The 23,545-nt window shown below is 52.5% G+C and overlaps 1 protein-coding gene across 1 annotated transcript in view; it reads left to right on the top strand.

The window, feature by feature from the left end:
- Positions 1-19,343, top strand: part of LOC139232768 (exonuclease mut-7 homolog) — a 270,943-nt gene extending 251,600 nt beyond the window's left edge. The window contains exons 17-19 of the mRNA XM_070863270.1: positions 365-541; positions 18,538-18,591; positions 19,113-19,343. Of these exons, the coding sequence (XP_070719371.1) occupies positions 365-541; positions 18,538-18,591; positions 19,113-19,343 (462 nt within the window). The remainder of the gene's footprint in view (positions 1-364; positions 542-18,537; positions 18,592-19,112) is intronic.
- The last annotated feature ends 4,202 nt before the right edge of the window (positions 19,344-23,545 follow it).

Consider the following 23,545-nt stretch of genomic DNA (forward strand, 5'->3'; position numbering starts at 1 on the left):
GGATGCGGATGTGGAGGGGGAGCGGGATGGGGGGATGCTAGAGGGGGTGTGGGGGGGGAGCGGAGGTGGAGGGGATGCGGGAGGGGGAGTGAGTGGGGAACAGAGGGGGAGGGGATGCGGGAGGTGGAGCGGGGAGGGGGTAGGAAGGGGGAGGGTTATCGGTGGGAGGGGATGGGGGAATGGGTGGGATGTGGGAGGGTGAGCGCATCGGGGAGGGGGAACAGGAGCCTGGAGGGAGACGTTTGCAGCAAGGGACGGAGAGCGGGGTTTGGGCCAGTAATCCCACGTTGCTGAATATTAAAATGTGTCACTGATATTGCGAACTTCTGCTCAGCCAGAGTTTGAAGTGCTTTTCCCCATGCAGTTTGTACAGGCCCCTCACACAGCACCGGACAAGATACCGTCATTCCCCCCGATATCACCCTCAGAATTCAGCGTGATCTGTGATAACATGCTGCAGGGGCTGGGCCGCTACCTCCGCTGTCTCGGAGTCGATGTGAAGATTCTGGAGAGTGAAGATGATCACAGGAAGGCTGCTGAGGTAAGTCACGGGGGACTCAGCTTGAACCAACGGGGGATGTGAGGGAGAAGGGGTGGGGGGAAGGGGAGTGGGGGCGAGGGGGATCGGGGTGGGGAAGGGGAGAGTGTGCGGGGAAGGGGAGAGGGGGGAAGGGGGTGAGCGGTTGGGGGAGAGGGGGGAAGGGGAGAGGGGGTGCAGGAGAAGGGGCAGGGGGGAGGGGGTGAGGGAGCAGGTAGGGGTGGGGGAGAGGGGGGGTGGGGGGAAGGGGAGAGGAGGGCTCAGGGTGTAGGGGGAACGGGTAGTGGAGAGGGAGTGGTTTCGAGGGGATGGGGTGTGGATGAGAGGACGGGGAGGGAGTGGGGGAAGGGGAGAGGGGTGGGAAGTGGGGGTGAGGGAGAGGGGTTCGGGAAAGGGCTGTGGGGCAAGGGGTGTAGGGTGAAGGGCGAGAGGGTGGGAAGGGCAGAGGGGGGATGGGGGTTGGTACAGATGTGATGTGATCCATTTTGGCTGCAGAACGGTGACTTTTAGAATGAGTCCGGTATCATTAAATTGCAGAGTGTAGAATCACGCTGATAGCAGGTCACTCTCACTGAGTGACTCCAGGGGCAGTGGTCACTCTCACTGAGTGACTCCAGGGGCAGTGGTCACTCTCACTGAGTGACTCCAGGGGCAGTGGTCAAACTCTCACTGAGTGACTCCAGGGGCAGTGGTCAGTCTCACTGAGTGACTCCAGGGGCAGTGGTCAAACTCTCACTGAGTGACTCCAGGGGCAGTGGTCAGTCTCTCACTGAGTGACTCCAGGGGCAGTGGTCACTCTCACTGAGTGACTCCAGGGGCAGTGGTCAGTCTCTCACTGAGTGACTCCAGGGGCAGTGGTCACTCTCACTGAGTGACTCCAGGGGCAGTGGTCACTCTCACTGAGTGATTCCAGGGGCAGTGGTCAAACTCTCACTGAGTGACTCCAGGAGCAGTGGTCACTCTCTCACTGAGTGACTCCAGGTGCAGTGGTCACTCTCTCACTGAGTGACTCCAGGGGCAGTGGTCAAACTCTCACTGAGTGACTCCAGGGGCAGTGGTCACTCTCACTGAGTGACTCCAGGTGCAGTGGTCACTCTCTCACTGAGTGACTCCAGGGGCAGTGGTCAAACTCTCACTGAGTGACTCCAGGAGCAGTGGTCACTCTCTCACTGAGTGACTCCAGGGTCAGTTGTCAGTCTCTCACTGAGTGACTCCAGGGGCAGTGGTCACTCTCTCACTGAGTGACTCCAGGCGCAGTGGTCACTCTCACTGAGTGACTCCAGGGGCAGTGGTCAATCTCTCACTGAGTGACTCCAGGGGCAGTGGTCACTCTCTCACTGAGTGACTCCAAGCGCAGTGGTCACTCTCACTGAGTGACTCCAGGGGCAGTGGTCAATCTCTCACTGGCTCCAGGGGCAGTGATCAGTCTCTCACTGAGTGACTCCAGGGTCAGTTATCAGTCTCTCACTGAGTGACTCCAGGGGCAGTGATCACTCTCTCACTGAGTTACTCCAGGGTCAGTTATCACTCTCTCACTGAGTGACTCCAGGGGCAGTGGTCACTCTCACTGAGTGACTCCAGGTGCAGTGGTCACTCTCTCACTGAGTGACTCCAGGGTCAGTTGTCAGTCTCTCACTGAGTGACTCCAGGGGCAGTGGTCACTCTCTCACTGAGTGACTCCAGGCGCAGTGGTCACTCTCACTGAGTGACTCCAGGGGCAGTGGTCAATCTCTCACTGAGTGACTCCAGGGGCAGTGGTCACTCTCTCACTGAGTGACTCCAGGCGCAGTGGTCACTCTCACTGAGTGACTCCAGGGGCAGTGGTCAATCTCTCACTGGCTCCAGGGGCAGTGATCACTCTCTCACTGAGTGACTCCAGGGTCAGTTATCAGTCTCTCACTGAGTGACTCCAGGGGCAGTGATCACTCTCTCACTGAGTGACTCCAGGGTCAGTTATCACTCTCTCACTGAGTGACTCCAGGGGCAGTGGTCACTCTCTCACTGAGTGACTCCAGGGGCAGTGGTCAATCTCTCACTGAGTGACTCCAGGTGCAGTGTTACTCTCTCACTGAGTGACTCCAGGGTCAGTGGTCACTCTCTCACTGAGTGACTCCAGGGTCAGTGGTCACTCTCTCACTGAGTGACTCCAGGCGCAGTGGTCACTCTCACTGAGTGACTCCAGGGGCAGTGGTCAATCTCTCACTGGCTCCAGGGGCAGTGATCACTCTCTCACTGAGTGACTCCAGGGTCAGTTATCAGTTTCTCACTGAGTGACTCCAGGGGCAGTGATCACTCTCTCACTGAGTGACTCCAGGGTCAGTTATCACTCTCTCACTGAGTGACTCCAGGGGCAGTGGTCACTCTCTCACTGAGTGACTCCAGGGGCAGTGGTCAATCTCTCACTGAGTGACTCCAGGTGCAGTGTTACTCTCTCACTGAGTGACTCCAGGGTCAGTGGTCAGTCTCTCACTGAGTGACTCCAGGTGCAGTGGTTACTCTCTCACTGAGTGACTCCAGGGGCAGTGGTCACTCTCACACTGACTCCAGGGGCAGTGGTCAATCTCTCACTGACTCCAGGGGCAGTGGTCAATCTCTCACTGACTCCCGGGGCAGTGGTCACTCTCTCACTGAGTGACTCCAGGGACAGTGGTCACTCAGAGTGACTCCAGGGGCAGTGGTCACTCTCATTGAGTGACTCCAGGGGCAATGGTCACTCTCACACTGACTCCAGGGGCAGTGGTCAATCTCTCACTGACTCCAGGGGCAGTGGTCAATCTCTCACTGACTCCCGGGGCAGTGGTCACTCTCTCACTGAGTGACTCCAGGGACAGTGGTCACTCAGAGTGACTCCCGGGGCAGTGGTCACTCTCATTGAGTGACTCCAGGGGCAATGGTCACTCTCACACTGACTCCAGGGGCAGTGGTCAATCTCTCACTGACTCCAGGGGCAGTGGTCAATCTCTCACTGACTCCCGGGGCAGTGGTCACTCTCTCACTGAGTGACTCCAGGGGCAGTGGTCACTCTCAGAGTGACTCCAGGGGCACTGGTCACTCTCACTGAGTGATTCCTTTGACGGGGATCTTGCTGAAGTTCCTGCCATTTATCTGATGTTGCGCTCTGTCTCCTGGATTGTTCTCCCTTCTGCATCCAACATCACAGTCCCCACCCACAGTCTGCAGCGTGATCGGGACTCTGCTTAGTGATTGCTTCACTGGTTAGTGATTGCTTCACTGGTTGGTTATCGGTTCTCTGGTTAGTGGTCAAGACTCTGGTTAGCAATGTTGAAAGCTGTGAGATGTGATGATATGTTAGAGGGGTCATCAAACAAGGCCATAAGGGTTGAATAGAAGAACAAAAAAGGGGTGATCACACTACGGGGAGAGTACTATAGAACCCCAAACAGTGAGAGGCAGATACAAGAGCAAATATGTGGGCAAATTGCTGCAAAGTACAAAAACTATAGAACTGTAATAGTGGGGGATTTCAACTACCCTAATATTAACTGGGAAAAAGGTAGTGTAAATGGTACAGAGGGTGCGGAATTCCTAAAATGCATTCAGGAGAACTTCTTTCGCCAGTATGTAACAAGCCCAACATGGGAGGGACTTGGTTTTGGGGAATGAAGCTGGGCAGGTGGAAGGAAGACGTGGGTATGACTCTTAATGAGCTTTCACAAAAGAGAGGAGCATGAAATGTATCCCAGGCAGTTAAGTGAAGCAAAAGAGGAAATAGCAGAGGCTCTGACCATCATTTTCCAATCCTCTCTGGCTTCAGGTGTGGTGCCAGAGAATTGGAGGACTGCTAATGTTGTACCTTTGTTTAAGAAGGGAGAAAAGGATAGACCGAGTAATTACAGGACAGTCAGCCTAACCTCAGTGGTGGGAAAATTATTGGAAAAAATCCTGAGGGACAGGATAAATCTTCATTTGGAAAGATATGGATTAATCAGGGACAATCAGCACGATTTGTTATGGGTAGATCGTGTCTGACTAACTTGATTGAAGTTTTCGAGGAGGTAACCAGGAGAGTCGATGAGGGCAGTGCGCATGATGTAGTGTATATGGATTTTAGCAAAGCTTTTGATAAGGTCCCACATGGCAGACTGGTCACAAATAAAAGCCCATGGGACCCAGTGCTAAGTGACAAGTTGGATCCAAAATTGGCTCAGAGGCAGGAAGCAGAGAAGAAACGGATGTTTTTGTGACTGGAAGGCTGTTTCCAGTGGGGTTCTGCAGAGCTCAGTGCTGGGTCCTTTGCTTTTTGTGGTTATACATCAATGACTAAAATAGTCTTGTAGTTGATAATGAAGAAGAAAGCTGCGGACTGCAGGAAGATATCAATGAACTGGTCAGGTGGGCAGAACAGTGGCAAATGGAATTCAATCCAGAGAAGTGTGAGGTAATGCATTTGGGGAGGTCTAACAAGGCAAGGGAATACACTTTAAATGGTAGGACACTGAAATGTGTCGAGGAACAAAGGGACCTTGGAGTGCATGTTCACAGATCCCTGAAGGTAGCAGGACAGGTAGATAAGGTGGTTAAGAATGCATATGGAATGCTTGCCTTTATTAGCCGAGGCATAGAAGACAAGAGCAGGGAGGTTATGCTTGAACTGCATAAAACACTGTTGGGCCACAGCTGGAGTACTGTGTGCAGTTCTGGTGACGGCATTACAGGAAGGATGTGATTGCACTGAAAAGGATGCAGAGGAGATTTACCAGGATGTTGCCTGGACTGGAGAATTATGGCTACCCACAGTCCTGCCACAGAGGGTGGTGGGGGTCTGGAACTCACTGCCTGAAAGGGTGGTAGAGGCAGAAACCCTCACCACATTTAAAAATACTTGGATGTGCACCTGAAGTGCTGTAACCTACAGGGCTACGAACCTAGAGCTGGAAAGTGGGATTAGGCTGGATAGCTCTTGGTCGGCCGGCGCGCACACGATGGGCCGAAATAGCCTCCTTCCATGCTGTAAATTTCTATCATTCTATGGTCAGGACGTCTTGAGGTCATGAAAGGTGCTATATAAATACAAGTCTCTCTTCCTTTGTGAGGAGCAAAGCTGCCCTTTACACTGGCCTGATGCTGCTCCGATTGTTACCGCGCCCTCCTGCATTGCTAGGTTGAAAGTCTCAGTGTGGATCAATGCCTTCTACACATACTTTGAGTTTGGATTGTGGGTGCTGGCCCTGGCTACTCAGACCATGGAGCTCCCAGGCCCAGGCACTGCTCTGTGCCAAATCTGCTGAGCCCAACCAGGGCAGCTTTTGGCCTCAGTGCCCTGAGTTAGGTAATCAGCCAGGGTTCCTGCTCCTGATGCTGTGCAGACATCCCTGCCGCAAAGCGCACGTGTGATAGCCAATTGAGCTCAGTCACATGCCCAGCTGTGAGAGCTCCCATGGTGGAATTCCCTGATGACCCTCTGCATCTACAATCGCACTTGAAGACTGGTGACTGGACCGGGGAGCAGAGGTGCTTGTGGAATCGAGCCTGAGCAGAGGGGTGGGAATGAAATGGGAGGCACTGTTTGTATCCTATGGGGGTTGTGTAAAGATTGTGGCAGTGTGTTTGATATTGAGTTTACTGAATCCCTGTTCTTGAATCAGTGCTGGCCATGGTGTGCCTCTCACCCTGTTAACATTGGATCACGGCCTGCATGTCGTCGTGGAGCAGGCGAAGGACGTTGACAAACTTTTGGGGCATCCAAAACGGAGCAGGACGCTCCATAAGCCCTCACGGTTGACAGTGTCAAAGGCCTTTTTAAGTTTGAAAAAGGCCTTGTATAAGGGCTGGTGCTGCTCCCTGCATTTTTCCTGCAGTTGTCGTGCTGCAAAGATCAGGGGTCACAGTCTAAAGATAAGGAGTAAGCCATCTCGGACCGAGATGAGGAGAAACTTTTTCACCCAGAGAATTGTGAACCTGTGAAATTCTCTACCACAGAAAGTTGTTCAGTCCAGTTCGTTGGATATATTCAAAAGGGAGTTAGATGTGGCCCTTAGGGCTAAAGGAATCAGGGGGTATGGAGAGAAGGAGTGGGGTACTGAAGTTGCATGATCAGCCATGATCATATTGAATGGTGATGCAGGCTCCAAGGGCCGAATGGCCTTCTCCTGTAACTATTTTCTATGTTTTTATGTCTGTTGTGCCCCGTAGGGGACAAAATCCTCACTGTGATTCTGGGAGGAGCTCCTCGGCCACAGGGAGAAGACAGTTGAGGAGAACTCTCGCGACAACCTTCCCAGTGGCTGATGGGGAGATTTCCCTGTAGTTGCCGCAGTCGGACTTGCCTCCCTTTTTGCAGGCCACATTGTCCGTACACCAGACACGAGGCTCCCTAAGCAATTGCTCTATGCGGAGCTCCTTCACGGCAAACGAGCCAAAGGTGGGCAGCGGAAACATTACAAGGAGACCCTCAAAGCCTCCCTGGTAAAGTGTGACATCCCTACTGAGTCCCTGGCCGAAGACCGCCCTAAGTGGAGCAAGTGCATCCGAGAGGGCGTTGAGCTCCTCGAATCTCAACGCCGCGAGCGTGAAGAGGTCAGGTGCAGGCAGCGGAAGGAGCGTGCGGCAAACCAGTCCCACCCCCCCTTCCCCTGACGGATGTCTGTCCCACCTGTGATGGGGTCTGTGGCTCTCGCATTGGACTGTTCAGCCACCAAAGGACTCGCTTTAGGAGTGGAAGCAAGTCTTCCTCGATTCCGAGGGACTGCCTATGATGCTGATGATGTTACACTGGAACATGCATTATAACCGTGCACAATTTGCACAGACTGTGAGAGTGACAAAGAACATTCAGGACTCGGTGGGTCAGATTACAAGCGCTAAGAAAGCAATGTTTAAATTGGGCATTTTGACTGGACACAGCTTGTGAATGATGCAATGGTACAGGAGTTGAAGTGGAGTCATTGGCTACAATATCACTGACTGGGACTAATGGTCTGGCTCGTGAAGTCCAGCTGCTCTGGTACCGGGATTAATGTAGTACGTTTACACAACATTTCTAATCACAGCCAAGCTCAGTGATGGCCTTGCTCCAGGTCAGAACATTCCCAGCTGGAGTCATGGGCAATGATCAGGAGCAGGTCTTGCATCTGCAACCCAGAGGGGCTCTGACCAATTGTTACTGTCCAACTGGTTGCTCAGCCCAGTTTAACCAGCGCAGCCCAGGAGTGCAACCTGAGAGGTTCTGGTGTGTGGAGCTCACGACCATGATGGTGGGGGCCGAGCAGGGGATGGGGGGGCGGGTGGGAGCAGGGGGGGAGGGGGGAAACATAGAAAATAGGTGCAGGAGTAGGCCATTCGTCCCTTCGAGCCTGCACCACCATTCAATAAAATCATGGCTGATCATTCCCTCAGTACCCCTGTCTGCTTTCTCTCCATACCCCTTGATCCCTTCAGCCGTAAGGGCCATATCTAACTCCATCTTGACTATATCTAGCGAACTGGCATTAACAACTCTCTGCGGTAGAGAATTCCACTGATTACCAACTCTCTCAGTGAAGAAGTTTCTCCTCATCTCAGTCCTAAATGGCCTACCCCTTATCCTTAGAATGTGTCCCCTGGTTCTGGACTTCCCCATCATCGGGAACATTCTTCCCGCATCTAACCTGTCCAGCTCTGTCAGAATCTTATAAGTTTCTATGAGATCCCCTCTCATCCTTCTAAACTCCAGTGTATAAAGGCCCAGTCGATCCAGTCTCTCCTCATATGTCAGTCCCGCCATCCCAGGAATCAATCTGGTGAACCTTCGTTGCACTCCCTCAATAGCAAGAACGTCCTTCCTCAGATTAGGTGACCAAAACTGAACACAATATTTCAGGTGAGGCCTCACCAAGGCCCTGTACAACTGCAGTAAGACCTCCCTGCTCCTATACTCAAATCCCCTAGCTATGAAGGCCAACATACCATTTGCCTTCTTCACCGCCTGGTGTACCTACATGCCAACTTTCAATGGCTGATGAACCGTGAACCCAGGTCTCGTTGCACCTCCCCCTTTTCTTCTGCCGCCATTCAGATAATATTCTGCCTTCGTGTTTTTGCTCCCAAAGTGGATAACCTCACATTTACCCACATTATACTGCATCTGCCATGCATTTGCCCACTCACCTAACCTGTCCAAGTCACCCTGCAGCCTTTTACCGTCCTCCTCACAGCTCACACCGCCACCCAGTTTAGTGTCATCTGCAAACTTGGAGATATGACACTCAATTCCTTCATCTAAATCATTAATGTATATTGTAAAGAGCTGGGGTCCCAGCACTGAGCCCTGCGGCACTCCACTAGTCACTGCCTGCCATTCTGAAAAGGACCCGTTTATCCCGACTCTCTGCTTCCTGTCTGCCAACCAGTTCTCTATCCACATCAGTACATTACCCCCAATACCATGTGCTTTGATTTTGCACACAAATCTCTTGTGTGGGACCTTGTCAAAAGCCTTTTGAAAGTCCAAATACACCACGTACACTGGTTCTCCCTTGTCCACTCTACTAGTTACATTCTCAAAAAATTCCAGAATATTTGTCAAGCATATTTCCCTTTCATAAATCCATGCTGACTTGGTCCGATCCTGTCACTGCTTTCCAAATGCGCTGCTATTTCATTAATAATTGATTCCAACATTTTCCCCACTACTGATGTCAGGCTAACCCGTCTATAATTACCCGTTTTCTCTCTCCCTCCTTTTTTAAACAGCACTGTTACATTAGCTACCCTCCAGTCCATAGAGACCGATCCAGAGTCGATAGACTGTTGGAAAATGATCACCAATGCATCCACTATTTCTAGAGCCACTTCCTTAAGTACTCTGGGATGTAGGTGGGGCAGGGGGGCTGGAGGGAGGGGGGGAGGGGAGGTTTAGTGTTCACACTCGGTCTATTGCTGCTGCTGCCTGTATGATTGAGTTGTACCTGTACTATGGTGGAGCTCAGCCCCCTGGTACCTGTACTATGGTGGAGCTCAGCCCCTTGGTATCTGTACTATTGTGGAGCTCAGCCCCCTGGTACCTGTACTATGGTGGAGCTCAGCCCCCTGGTATCTGTACTATGGTGGAGCTCAGCCCCCTGGTACCTGTACTATGGTGGAGCTCAGCCCCCTGGTACCTGTAGTATGGTGGAGCTCAGCCCCCTGGTACCTGTACTATGGTGGAGTTCAGCCCCCTGGTACCTGTATTATGGTGGAGCTCAGCCCTCTGGTATCTGTACTATGGTGGAGCTCAGCCCCCTGGTACCTGTACTATGGTGGAGCTCAGCCCCCTGGTACCAGTACCTGGGGAATGGATGTAGACCCGTGGAGCGCGGTGCACCTTGAACCACTGTAGTCACAGTCTAGTTCCAGCCTGTGGGTTATCAGCTCAAGTAACACATTCCACTTCAGAATTGTATCGACATCAAGTTGATTACAGAACTGAAGATGTTGTATTGTTGGGGGTCACACCTGACGTGGGCCACTTTGAGCAAGCACACAGCGAGGTTGATGTGAAGCATTGATGACCAAGGATCAATGCAGGACATGCCTTGCTGTATTGTTGGACCCATGCCTTGCTGTATTGTTGGACCCATGCCTTGCTGTATTGTTGGACCCATGCCTTGCTGTATTGTTGGACCCATGCCTTGCTGTATTGTTGGACCCATGCCTTGCTGTATTGTTGGACCCATGCCTTGCTGTATGTGACTGATAGCTTTCCCCTGCCAGATGGCTGCGCTCTATCTCACAGTAACAAAGGCATTTCCTGAAACTTGCCCTGTCTGTGGACTGGGCTCACCATTCCCAATGGGGGCACAAGTCAATTACTGCAAATAAAGAGGCTGTGTTGTTTTTGGTCTGTTTCAATGCTGTATTATCAGCAATTACTGGGATACACTCTGAGAACAGGCCTTCAGCCAATGTGAGCAGGACTGCTCTGTGCTGGGGGAGAATGCTTTGTTGCAGGAACGTGTGCCTGTGAGTTTGTGTCTGTCTGTTCTTCTGAAATTTGACACAGCGAGTTGATCTGAATTACCAACGGTTGGGACGTCACTCCTGCGCTCTGTAATTCCCCTTTCCTGAAGTAAATGTAGATTTGAACAATCTGCAGTCTATAGCTTTCCATGGTACAGGTATATGGGTGTGGGCCTCCCATACACTGTCGCTCAACTGCTTAGGGCACTGCGTACCTCAGCCATTCCCCCGGGACAGTCCCAGATTGGAGTGTGCAGAGTTAGTGAGTCACAGCTCGGGCTGTGGGGAGCCTGTACAGTGCCCCTGAACAAGACTTCCTGCTCCTCATTTCTGGAAATATACACGTGTGGATTTTGAAGGAGGGCAGGATTGATTTTGGCTGTGTTTCCCAGCATGGAAGACCAGTCTGATAGCATTCACTGTCCAGCCTCTCACAAGGGATTAGTTAGCAGAGGATCCCCATGTCAGCGTTCTCTGTGAGGAGTGAATTTCTTCAGCATAGGAAGAGAAGAAACAAACGGAGAGAAGCAGGCGGTGAAATGGCAAGAGAGCACTGTACTGAGAGCCTCTGTGAGAGCACAACCTCACCCACTACAGTCTTACACCCAGGAAGAAACTAGTCCAGAATCTTGACTCTTCCTATCCAACCTATCTAGGAAACACGGGCTGCATAGAGTCCAGGAAAAGGCCTAACTCTGTCCCAGCAATATTTGCAATCTATATTAACAACTTGGATGAAGGGACCGAGTGTAACGTAGCTAAGTTTGCTGACGATACAAAGATAGGAGGAAAAGCAACGTGTGAGGAGGACAAAAAATCTGCAAAAGGACATAGACAGGCTAAGTGAGTGGGCAAAAATTTGGAGTATAATGTTGGAAAGTGTGAGGTCATACACTTTGGCAGAAACAATCGAAGAGCATAAGAACATAAATAGGAACAGGCCCCTCGAGCCTGCTCCACCATTCAATAAGATCATGGCTGATCTGATCATGGACTCAGCTCCACTTCACCCCCCATAACCCCTTATCCCCTTATCGTTTAAGAAACTGTCTATTCCTGTCTTAAATTTATTCAATGTCCCAGCTTCCACAGCTCTCTGAGGCAGTGAATTCCACAGATTTACAATCCTCTGAGAGAAGAAATTCCTCCTCATCTCTGTTTTAAATGGGCGGCCCCTTATTTTAAGATTATGCCCCCTAGTTCTAGTCTCCCCCATCAGTGGAAACATTCTCTCTGCATCCACCTTGTCAAGCCCCCTCATGATCTTATACGTTTCGATAAGATCACCTCTCATTCTTCTGAAATCCAATGAGTAGAGGCCCAACCTACTCAACCTTTCCTCATAAGTCAACCCCCTCATCCCCGAGTGAACCTTCTCTGAACTGCCTCCAAAGCAAGTATATCCTTTCGTAAATATGGAAACCAAAACTGCACGCAGTATTCCAGGTGTGGCCTCACCAATATCTTATATAGCTGTAGCAAGACTTCCCTGCTTCTATACTCCATCCCCTTTGCAATAAAGGCCAAGATTTTATTGGCCTTCCTGATCACTTGCTGTACCTGCATACTATCCTTTTGTGTTTCATGAGCAAGTTATTATTTAAATGGAGTGTTATGTTCAGAATAACTCCACAAGACTGTGTGCTGTAAGCTCAAACTGATGTGACCTTAGTCTCTTTAATCAAATTCCTGAGTGCTGAAGCAGCTTGGCAGACAACCTTTTATACTTGCATGCCCGGGGTGTGCAGGTGACCCTTGGGCCTCTAACAGGTGTGCCCCCTGGTGGCAAGTCTTACACTATTATAAAGTTTACATACATAACATGGAGAAAGATTGCAAAGTGCTGCAGTACAGTAGGATCTGGGGGTACTTGAGCATGAAACACAAAAGGATAGTATTTCAAAGAAGAGCAGGGGAGTATTCTGGCCAATATTTATCCCTCATTCAACATAACAAAAAACAGATTATCTGGTCATTATCACGTTGCTGTTTGTGGGAGCTTGCTGTGCGCACATTACAGCAGAGCCTTCAAAAGTACTTCATTGGCTGTGAATCATTTTGTCACGTCCTGAGGTCATGAAAGGTGCTACATCATTGCAAGTCTCTGTCTTCTCTCTGATTTCCCCCTCAGCTGGGGATTTTCTCACTTCAATCAGCACAGCCTCGGACACAGTCCCCTGGGCGTTCCTGTCCATTGTCTCCCTTTCCATCTCCCCCTCCGTCTGTTCCTCCCAACTCCCTGTCCATCCCGTCCGTTTCCCCTCCCCCCCCCGCCCCCCCCCCCCGGTCCATCCCCCCCTCCCGCCCGTTTCCCCCCGTCCATTCCCCCTCCCACCCCGTCCACTCCCCCCCCCACCCCCCCGTCCGTTCCTCATCCCCCCCAACCATCCCCCCCCACACCCCGTCCATTCCCCCCCCTCACCCCGTCCATTCCCCCCCCTCACCCCGTCCATTCCCTCCCACGTCCGTTCCCCCACCCCCACGTCCGTTCCTCACCCCCCCGTCCGTCCCTTTCGCCCCCCGCCCCGCCCGTTTCCCCCCATCCATTCCCCCTCCCACCCCGTCCCCTCCCCCGTCCATTCCTCATCCCCCCCAACCATTCCCCCCCCCGTCCGTTTCCCCTCCCCCCCCCCCAGTCCATCCCCCCCTCCCGCCCGTTTCCCCCCGTCCACTCCCCCCCCCTCCCCCCGTCCATTCCTCATCCCCCCCAACCATTCCCCCCCCCGTCCGTTTCCCCTCCCCCCCCCCAGTCCATCCCCCCCTCCCGCCCGTTTCCCCCCGTCCACTCCCCCCCCCTCCCCCCATCCATTCCTCATCCCCCCCCAACCATTCCCCCACACCCCGTCCATTCCCCCCCTCCCACCCCGTCCATTCCCCCCACCCCCGTACATTCCCTCCCACGTCCGTTCCCCCACTTCCACGTCCGTTCCTCACCCCCCCCCCCGTCCGTTTCTCCCCCCCCGTCCGTTCCCCCCCACTCCCTGTCTTCCCCCCCCACTCCCTGTCTTTCCCCCCCCCCCCACTCCCTGTCTTTCCCCCCCCCACTCCCTGTCTTTCCCCCCCCCACTCCCTGTCTTCCCCCCCGACTCCGTCTTCCCCCCCCACTCCCTGTCTTTCCCCTCCCACTCCCTGTCTTTCTCCCCCCACTCCCTGTCTTTCCCTCCCACTCCCTGTCTTTCCCCCCCCACTCCCTGTCTTTCCCCCCCCACTCCCCGTCCGTTCCCCCCCACTCCCTGTCTTTCCCCCCCCCACTCCCTGTCTTTCCCCCCCCCACTCCCTGTCTTTCCCCCCCACTCCCTGTCTTTCCATCCCCACTCCCTGTCTTTCCATCCCCACTCCCTGTCTTTCCATCCCCACTCCCTGTCTTTCCATCCCCACTCCCTGTCTTTCCCCCCCCCCACTCACTGTCTTTCTCCCCCCAACTCCCTGTTTTCTCCCCCCCCACTCCCTGTCTTTCCCCCCCCCACTCCCTGTCTTTCCCCCCCCCACTCCCTGTCTTTCCCCCCCCCACTCCCTGTCTTTCCCCCCCCCACTCCCTGTCTTTCCCCCCCCCACTCCCTGTCTTTCCCCCCCCCAACTCCCTGTCTTCCCCCCCCCCCACTCCCTGTCTTTCCCCCCCCCACTCCCTGTCTTTCCCCCCCCACTCCCTGTCTTCCCCCCGCCCCCGCCGCCTTCCCCCCCCCCACCTGTCTCCCACCCCTCCCCCCCCCCCCCCCCCGCCCACCACCATCCATCCGTTAGTGGTGTGATGGCCCCAATGAAACAGCTTGCTGATGTCGATCATTCAGGTTAGGCATGAGGAATGGTCGTTGTGTAAGGTACTTTTGGAGAAGCTGTACCCAGCGAGAGCCTCCAGGGGATAAAACACAGGGGAGGAACTCAGAGAGGGAAACAATGTTCCTGCAGGGCCTGTCCCATGGAGCCACCTTCCACATTGTGCCCCAGTGCTTTTTAGCCCATTAGGATGGTGACGTGTCTGGAGGTCAGTCTGCATTTGGACAATGAGCATGTCCACAGGTACAGTACTTAATGTATCTTTCAAGCAGAGCAGTACAAAGCCTGTGTCGGAACAATGCTTGGAGAATGTGCTGGCCTTGTGTGGTGTTGAGTGATCGGAGCCTGAAGTGGGCCTTTGATCAGAGACACTTTGGTTTGTTTGTTTGCTGTCTCCCCTTTGGATTCTTTGATGTTGGCAGTTGTATTGAAAGAGAAAGCCCTTTATACCTTATCATATTTCCTGATCAGTATTTTGCGAGTGTGTTGTCAGAGGAAGATCTTTTCCATTCCCATGTTCAGCTATCTGGGGAGATCAGCAGCCCATCGCTGCCCTTTGCCCGATTGGCGGGGCAGTCACCTTGTGATGATGTTGATCCCGGCCGGCCGACCGATAATGGGAAACTCTTTCAGTTTGCACTGTGATAAATCAGAGCTGCCCTGTGGTCAGGGACACCTGATGTGATCAGGTAGCAGGGTCCACCCTTTGGGAGCTCCGCAGTGAGCTGTTTGATGGGCAGCTGGCTGGGTGTCCCCTCGAGAGTCTGGCCTAAACATGGTTGAGAATGAGTTTGTGCTGTGATGGTGTGTTTAATGCAGGAAAGCAGGCATTCCTCTGTGTGGCCTCTATACCGTATAGTGAACAGACCGTATAGTGAACTTCATTGTGCTGTGCTTTTCTGCCCCCGCCATTTCCACCTTCCACAGAAGGTCGTCGGTTCAAGTCCCACTCCAGAGACTTGAGCACAAAGATCTAGGCTGGCACTCCAGTGCAGGGCTGAAGGAGAGCCGCACTGTTGGAGGTGCCGTTTTTCAGATGAGATGTTAAACCGAAGCCCCATCTGCTCTCTCAGGTGGACGTAAAAGATCCCTTTCGAAGAAGAGCAGGGGAATTATCCCCGGCGTCCTGGGGCCAATATTTATCCCTCAACCAACATCACTAAAACAAATGATCTGCTCATTATCATAGTGCTGTTTGTGGGAGCTTGCTGTGCGCAAGTTGGCTGCTGCGTTTCCCACATTACAACAGTGACTAAACTCCAAAAGTACTTCATTGGTTGTAAAGCACTGTGGAAGTCCTGAGGTCGTGAAAGGCGCTATATAAATGCCAGTTTTTCTTTCATTTCTTGTATGTTGTCCCGGTCACTTACCCGGTTGAGCTGAGCCCTGCCTCACGCATTATGTAACAGTCACCTTCCGCTTACCTTCTCCTCCCCGCACCCTATTACATGTTAATGACACTGGGAAGTGGGAGGAGGCGGCATTGACCGAAAGCACTCGATCAGCAGAGTGTGGGACTGAGTTTGAGGATCGACATTGTGCAGGGCGGAGATCCAGTACAGTCCCTAACATAGTCATTTCTGTGTCCTCACACTTTTAACTGGCTTAAAGACAACCGCAGTGGCAGCCATTGGTGCAATCCATCAAGCAGTTCAGTATTCATTACTGTGATTGTGCAACGTTTGAGTTTGTGAATACTGAAGACCTCAGCAAGGCTTTTGTTATGGTAACTGAGAAGCATCCTTCTAAAGACGTAATAAAAATACCTCAAGTGTGAAGAGGCAGCATTGATCTGAGCTTCATCATTCACAGAGAAAAAGGAGATATGCCTCTTTTAATCCTGTAAATGGGAATTGAAAAGTTCAGGTCGATCATTAGCTCCGTTGGGAAAGCATCTCTCTGCAAGTGCTGCAGGAACCCTGCCAGTAATGGAGGCAAAATGTCAGAGAGCAGAGTACCAGTGAGTCCAGGAAACATTTGAAAGGTGTCTGCAGTGCAGAGTGTGTTTAGTATGGGAAGGGCGTGTTGGGATGTATGAGATTTGGTTTGTTGGAGTTTAGTGTTTATGGGAGCAATTTAAAGAGGCGTTTACTCTGTACAGGCATCAGTGCTGGGACCTCAGCTATTTACAGTCTATATTAATGATCTAGATGAAGGGACCAAGTGTAATGTATCCAAGTTTGCTGACGATACAAAGTTAGGTGGGATGGTAAGCGGTGAGGAGATGACAAAGATCAGCAGAGGCCGCCCAACCGGAAAATGACCTCTCTGCTTGCTGTCCATTAACCAATCCTCTATCCATGCTAATACATTACCTTCAATCCCATGAACCCCTATCTTGTGTAGTAACCTTTTATGTGGCACCTTATCAAATGCCTTTTGGAAATCCAAATATACTACATCTACTGGTTCCCCCTTAAACTGAGTGAATGGGCAGTAAGGTAGCAGATGGAGTATATTGTGGGGAAATGTGAGGTTATATACTTTGGTAGGAAGAATAGAAAAACAGAATCTTTTTTAAATGGTGATAAACTTTTAAATGTTGATGTTCAGAGAGATTTGGGTGTCTGTGTGCAAGAAACACAGAAAGCTAGAATGCAGGTACAGCAAGCAATAAGGAAGGCAAATGGCATGTTATCCTTTATTGCAAGGGAGTTGGAGTATAAGAGTAAAAGAAAAAAAAGAAAGACTTACACTTGTATAGCGCCTTTCACGGCCACCGACATCTCAAAGTGCTTTACAGCCAATGAAGTACTTTTGAAGTGTAGTCACTATTGTAAGGAAGTCTTGCTACAATTGTACAGGGCCTTGGTGAGACCACACCTGGAGTACTGGACACAGTTTGGGTCTCCTTATCTAAGGAAGGATATACTTGCCTTGGAGACGGTGCAATGAATGTTCATTAGATTGATTCCTGGGATAAGAGGACTGTCCTATAAGAGATTGTGTAGAATGTGCTTATACTCTGAGGAATTTAGCTGAATGAGAGGTGATCTCATTGAAACATAAAAGATTCTGAGGGGGACTGACGGGGTAGATGCTGAGAGGTTGTTTCCCCCTGGCTGGAGAGTCTAGAACCAGGGGTCACAATCTCAGGATAAGAGGTCGGCCATATAAGAGGAAGAATTTCTTCACTCAAAGGGTTGTGAATTCTCTGCCCCAGAGGGTTGTGGATGTTGAGTCTCTGAATATATTCAAGGCTGAGATAGATAAATTTTTGGAGTCTAGGGGAATCAAGGGATATGAAGATCAGGCGGGAAAGTGGAGTTGAAGTCAATGATCAGCCATAATCTTATTGAAGGGCGGAGCAGACTTGAGGGGCCGTATGGCCTATTCCTGCTTCTATTTCTTATGTTGTTAGATGTGCAGGCTAACTGGTATTCTGTACTTTTCCGCACAGTATCAGCACAGGCCCAGACGTACCCCTCACTGCAGATAGGTCTTTCCCCGGAACCCCCATCAGTGTACAGGGAATCAATACCTGAACTAAGTTTCCCATACCCCTGGACACAGAAGCCAGTCATCCCATCGAGCCTGTCCCACCATGGCTATCAATGTATAGCAAGAATTTTGTATACCATGCAAGTCATGTGCAATGATTATTTGCTGTGATTAACTTCTTCGCTAAGGAGGGAGCAGTGTTGTAGAGCCACCTAGTGGACTACTGATGTGATAACAATAAAGCCATGTGCCCTGCACGGTTCTACCCAGAAGCCATGTTATGCATTTATTGTATCTCAAGATATCACACTGATGACATCATTAAGCAGCTTTAGCCCTGACACATCAACAATTTGGGAGCAATTCTGCTCGAAATGTCTGTCCTATACACCCATTTCTACATATTTTGTCACAAGTACTTTGAGAGTCTGTGGGCGCGGTGGGTTCTTTATTAGGAACAAACAGCTGCTCAATATAAAATGGCTGCCTAGGGTGCTGAATATTGCCTTGTCCGTACGGTGTGTATCTCAGGTCTGGGCCCGAACTCCCAACATCCACCTTAAATGGCCACACAGAGTGGGCAGGACTTGTATGGGCACATGACCCAGGGCCACATCACAACTGAGGGTTTATGTAACCTGACCTCACAATGGAAACCATTCAACACAAAATCCCAGGGCTGGATAAAATACAGGGTGGATTCCTGCAGGGTCTGGATGTTGTGACTGAGCTAAAGTGTTTCGGATTAACATCAGAAATGGACATCCTGCTCAACAAGCTCCACCAGCAGTTTTGTGTTTCATTACAATATTCTGAAATATCATTAACGTCGCCTCTCTTTATTTCAGATTGCTCGCGAAGAAAACAGATTTATTCTGACCTGTGGCTTACCCTACCAGACGGTGAGTGCATAGAGTATTGTGCAGACAGCATGTGGGCAGCGGGCAGTATTCGAGCAGTGTGTGGGCAGCGGGCAATGTGTGGGGACAGTGTAGTGTGCGGGCAGTGGGCAGTGTGTTGGCAGTGGGCAGTATGTGGGCAATGGGCAGTGTGCGGACACTGTGTAGGCAGTACCAGGGCACTAGCACAGTTACAGGCAGGTGTTCTGGAACGGCAGCTTAGAATGAGGTGTGTGATGGATTGCCAATATACTACATTGGGCCTTTCCCGCGGGATGGGGTACGTGCGAGCCAAGCACAGCCAGCAGGCCCAGGGTTAGGTTGGTTGCCTGAGTCGGTTGTACTGAGTGAAAGGATTATGTTGTCACTCTCTGTATTCACACATCGAGAATGTGCAACGGGTATGGGAGGGTGAACCTCTCTTCTCCAAACTTAGCCAAAGATCAGTGCGCAGCGTGAGGAAGGAGCGAAGTGTGAGGCGTGAGGCGATGGGACAGTTGCTGATATTCTTGTCTTCTCTCCAGCTACGATCGCAGGTGGGGGAGGGGCGCTGCCTGTCTGTGAACTGTTCGGAGAAGGCTAAGGACCAGGCCATCACTGTGCTCAAACACTTCAATGTACGAGTCACCCCGAAAGACATCTTCAGCCGCTGCCAGGTAGGATCGAACGTCTTGGGTGAGAAGCTGAGGGGTGCGACTTGGCATGGGCCCAATGGCTTCTGTGCGCACCCGGCCCCCAAATTATTTTTTGACTAAAATGTCCTTAACAGAAACATATTTTAACAAAGGCTTGGGCTGTGCTAGCTCTCCTGAGAGAGCGGGTGAGAGAGTGAGTGAGTGAGAGCCCTCCTGTGCACTATCCCAGAAAGCTGTAATAGTTACAGTGGAGCACGGGCTCACTTTACCCTGACCAGAAGATCAGGGAACACCCTCGGTCTCAGGTGGGACATTGCTAAGTTTTGTTGCACAGAGATCCTTGGCCCCATCGCCAACTGTTGCTGCTCACCAGCTCGTGCACTGAATGTAATAACCGGTTTGGCCAGATGTGCTATTTGGACAACGTGATGATGCCATTAGTGTACGGACAGCGCGATGGTCTGTTCTCAACCGTTCTGATCGAGGAAATAAAGAAAACTCTTTCTTTCCAGTGGTGGGTGGGTCAGTAACCAGAGGACACAGATTTAAGGTGATTGGCCAAAAAAAAACTGAGAGGAGCTGAGAACGTGCTTACGCAGCGAGTTGTTGTGATCGGGAACGCGCTGCCTGAATAAGTACTGGAAGGGGGTTGGATAAGTACTGGAAGGGGAAAGATTTGCAGGGATTTGGGGAAAGAGCGGGGGAGTCGGACGACTTGGATAGCGGTTTCAAAGAGCCGGCAAATAGGCAGAGTGGCCTCCTTTGATGCTGCAAGATGCTGAGAGTCTCATCGCGCAGCAATGAAAGTTGTCAAACACACTGGGGCCGATTTTGATGAACTTGCCGCCCACTTCCGCTGCCGTTGCTCTGCTCAAACCGCCCAGTGCCACTTTCGACGTGGCCTGGAGCAGGCAGGAGGGGGAGAGCTACTGGGAAGCGTCAGCGGACGGCTGAGTGGCGTAAGTAGACTCCCGCCTGCCCGCCGAGATGGCGTATTCCCGCGGTGGGGAACGGGCGCCGGACCCCTGCGTGGAGGCAGCGCTGTCCGGAATCATCAGGGTCAAGATCCTGGTAAGCAAAGTGGAATGTTTTTAAATTATTTCTTTACAGGGACTTACCTGGACGGGGTCCCTGAAGGTCCTCGGGTGTTTTTTTTTTGTTGGTGATGATTTTTATTTTTACCTCTTCGGCCCTCCGTGGGCCCGACTCCATCCTCGGCGAGACGTGGGCGGCTAGCGCCTCTGCCGCCGAGAATGAAAGCTCCCGTCCGCTGCCGCCCAGATTGGCGGCGGACGTTGCCCATTTGCCGCCTGCCGACCTTCGAGGGACCTCGGCGATGAAAACCCCGCCGAAAGTACCGTCCCGTACCTCGGCGGCACTTGGACAGCACATGCCCCAAACTCTCGGCAACCAGTGGCTGCTACCATTGAAGTTGAACAAAGATACTGTTTATAGTGTGTGTCTGAGAGTTCGCCATCAAGATATCTGTTTACAATGGTCCTGTAACAGTCACCACACATTCTGGGCACGGGCTAACTTGTCCTGTCCCGGGTACGGTGGGGACAGTATTCCCGGGTACGGTGAGGACAGTATTCCCGGGTACGGTGGGGACAGTATTCCCGGGTACGGTGGGGACAGTATTCCCGGGTACGGTGGGGACAGTATTCCCGGGTACGGTGAGGACAGTATTCCCGGGTACGGTGGGGACAGTATTCCCGGGTATGGTGAGGACAGTATTCCCGGGTATGGTGAGAACAGTATTCCCAGGTAAGGTGAGGACAGTATTCCCGGGTACGGTGGGGACAGTATTCTCGGGTACGGTGGGGACAGTATTCCCGGGTACGGTGAGAACAGTATTCCCAGGTATGGTGAGGACAGTATTCCCGGGTACGGTGGGGAAAGTATTCCCGGGTACGGTGGGGACAGTATTCCCGGGTACGGTGGGGACAGTATTCCCGGGTATGGTGCGGACAGTATTCCCAGGTATGGTGAGGACAGTATTCCCGGGTACGGTGGGGACAGTATTCTCGGGTACGGTGGGGACAGTATTCCCAGGGACGGTGAGGACAGTATTCCCAGGTACGGTGGGGACAGTATTCCCGGGTACGGTGAGGACAGTATTCCCGGGTGGGGACAGTATTCCCGGGTACGGTGGGGACAGTATTCCCGGGTACGGTGGGGACAGTATTCCCGGGTATGTTGAGGACAGTATTCCCGGGTACGGAGAGGACAGTATTCCCGGGTACGGTGGGTACAGTATTCCCGGGTATGGTGAGGACAGTATTCCCGGTATGGTGAGGACAGTATTCCTGGGTACGGTGGGGACAGTATTCCCGGGTATGGTGAGGACAGTATTCCCGGGTACGGTAAGGACAGTATTCCCGGGTACGGTGAGGACAGTATTCCCGGGTACGGTGGGGACAGTATTCGCGGGTATGGTGAGGACAGTATTCCCGGGTACGGTGAGGACAGTATTCCCGGCTACGGAGGGGACAGTATTCCAGTATTCCCGGGTACGGTGGGACAGTATTCCTGGGTACGGTGAGACAGTATTTCCGGGTACGGTGGGGACAGTATTCGCGGGTATGGTGAGGACAGTATTCCCGGGTACGGTGGGATAGTATTCCCGTGTACTGACAGTATTCCCAGGTACGGTGGGGACAGTATTCCCGGGTACGGTGTGGACAGTATTCCCGGGTACGGTGGGCACAGTATTCCCGGGTACGGTGGGAATACTTTCCCGGGTAACGGTGAGGACAGTATTCCCGGGTACGGTGGGGACAGTATTCCCGGGTACGGTGGGAATACTTTCCCGGGTATGGTGAGGACAGTATTCCCGGGTACGGTGGGGACAGTTTTCCCGGGTACGGTGATGACAGTATTCCCGGGTACGGTGGGGACAGTACTCCCGGGTACGGTGAGGACAGTGTTGCCGGGTACGGTGGGACAGTATCCCCGGGTACGGTGAGGACAGTATTCCCGGGTACGGTAGATACAGTATTCCCGGGTACGGTGGGCACAGTATTTCCGGGTACGGTGGGCATACTTTCCTGGGTACGGTGGGACAGTATTCCCGGGTATGGTGGGGACAGTATTCTCGGGTACGGTGGGGACAGTATTCCCGGGTACGGTGAGAACAGTATTCCCAGGTATGGTGAGGACAGTATTCCCGGGTACGGTGGGGAAAGTATTCCCGGGTATGGTGAGAACAGTATTCCCAGGTAAGGTGAGGACAGTATTCCCGGGTACGGTGGGGACAGTATTCTCGGGTACGGTGGGGACAGTATTCCCGGGTACGGTGAGAACAGTATTCCCAGGTATGGTGAGGACAGTATTCCCGGGTACGGTGGGGAAAGTATTCCCGGGTACGGTGGGGACAGTATTCCCGGGTACGGTGGGGACAGTATTCCCAGGTATGGTGAGGACAGTATTCCCGGGTACGGTGGGGACAGTATTCTCGGGTACGGTAGGGACAGTATTCCCAGGGACGGTGAGGACAGTATTCCCAGGTACGGTGGGGACAGTATTCCCGGGTACGGTGAGGACAGTATTCCCGGGTACGGTGAGGACAGTATTCCCGGGTGGGGACAGTATTCCCGGGTACGGTGGGGACAGTATTCCCGGGTACGGTGGGGACAGTATTCCCGGGTATGTTGAGGACAGTATTCCCGGGTACGGAGAGGACAGTATTCCCGGGTACGGTGGGTACAGTATTCCCGGGTATGGTGAGGACAGTATTCCCGGTATGGTGAGGACAGTATTCCTGGGTACGGTGGGGACAGTATTCCCGGGTATGGTGAGGACAGTATTCCCGGGTACGGTAAGGACAGTATTCCCGGGTACGGTGAGGACAGTATTCCCGGGTACGGTGGGGACAGTATTCGTGGGTATGGTGAGGACAGTATTCCCGGGTACGGTGAGGACAGTATTCCCGGCTACGGAGGGGACAGTATTCCAGTATTCCCGGGTACGGTGGGACAGTATTCCTGGGTACGGTGAGACAGTATTTCCGGGTACGGTGGGGACAGTATTCGCGGGTATGGTGAGGACAGTATTCCCGGGTACGGTGGGATAGTATTCCCGTGTACTGACAGTATTCCCAGGTAAGGTGGGGACAGTATTCCCGGGTACGGTGTGGACAGTATTCCCGGGTACGGTGGGCACAGTATTCCCGGGTACGGTGGGAATACTTTCCCGGGTAACGGTGAGGACAGTATTCCCGGGTACGGTGGGGACAGTATTCCCGGGTACGGTGGGAATACTTTCCCGGGTATGGTGAGGACAGTATTCCCGGGTACGGTGGGGACAGTTTTCCCGGGTAC

Source organism: Pristiophorus japonicus, chromosome 20, assembly GCF_044704955.1.
Source record: "Pristiophorus japonicus isolate sPriJap1 chromosome 20, sPriJap1.hap1, whole genome shotgun sequence".
Classification (NCBI taxonomy): domain Eukaryota; kingdom Metazoa; phylum Chordata; class Chondrichthyes; family Pristiophoridae; genus Pristiophorus; species Pristiophorus japonicus.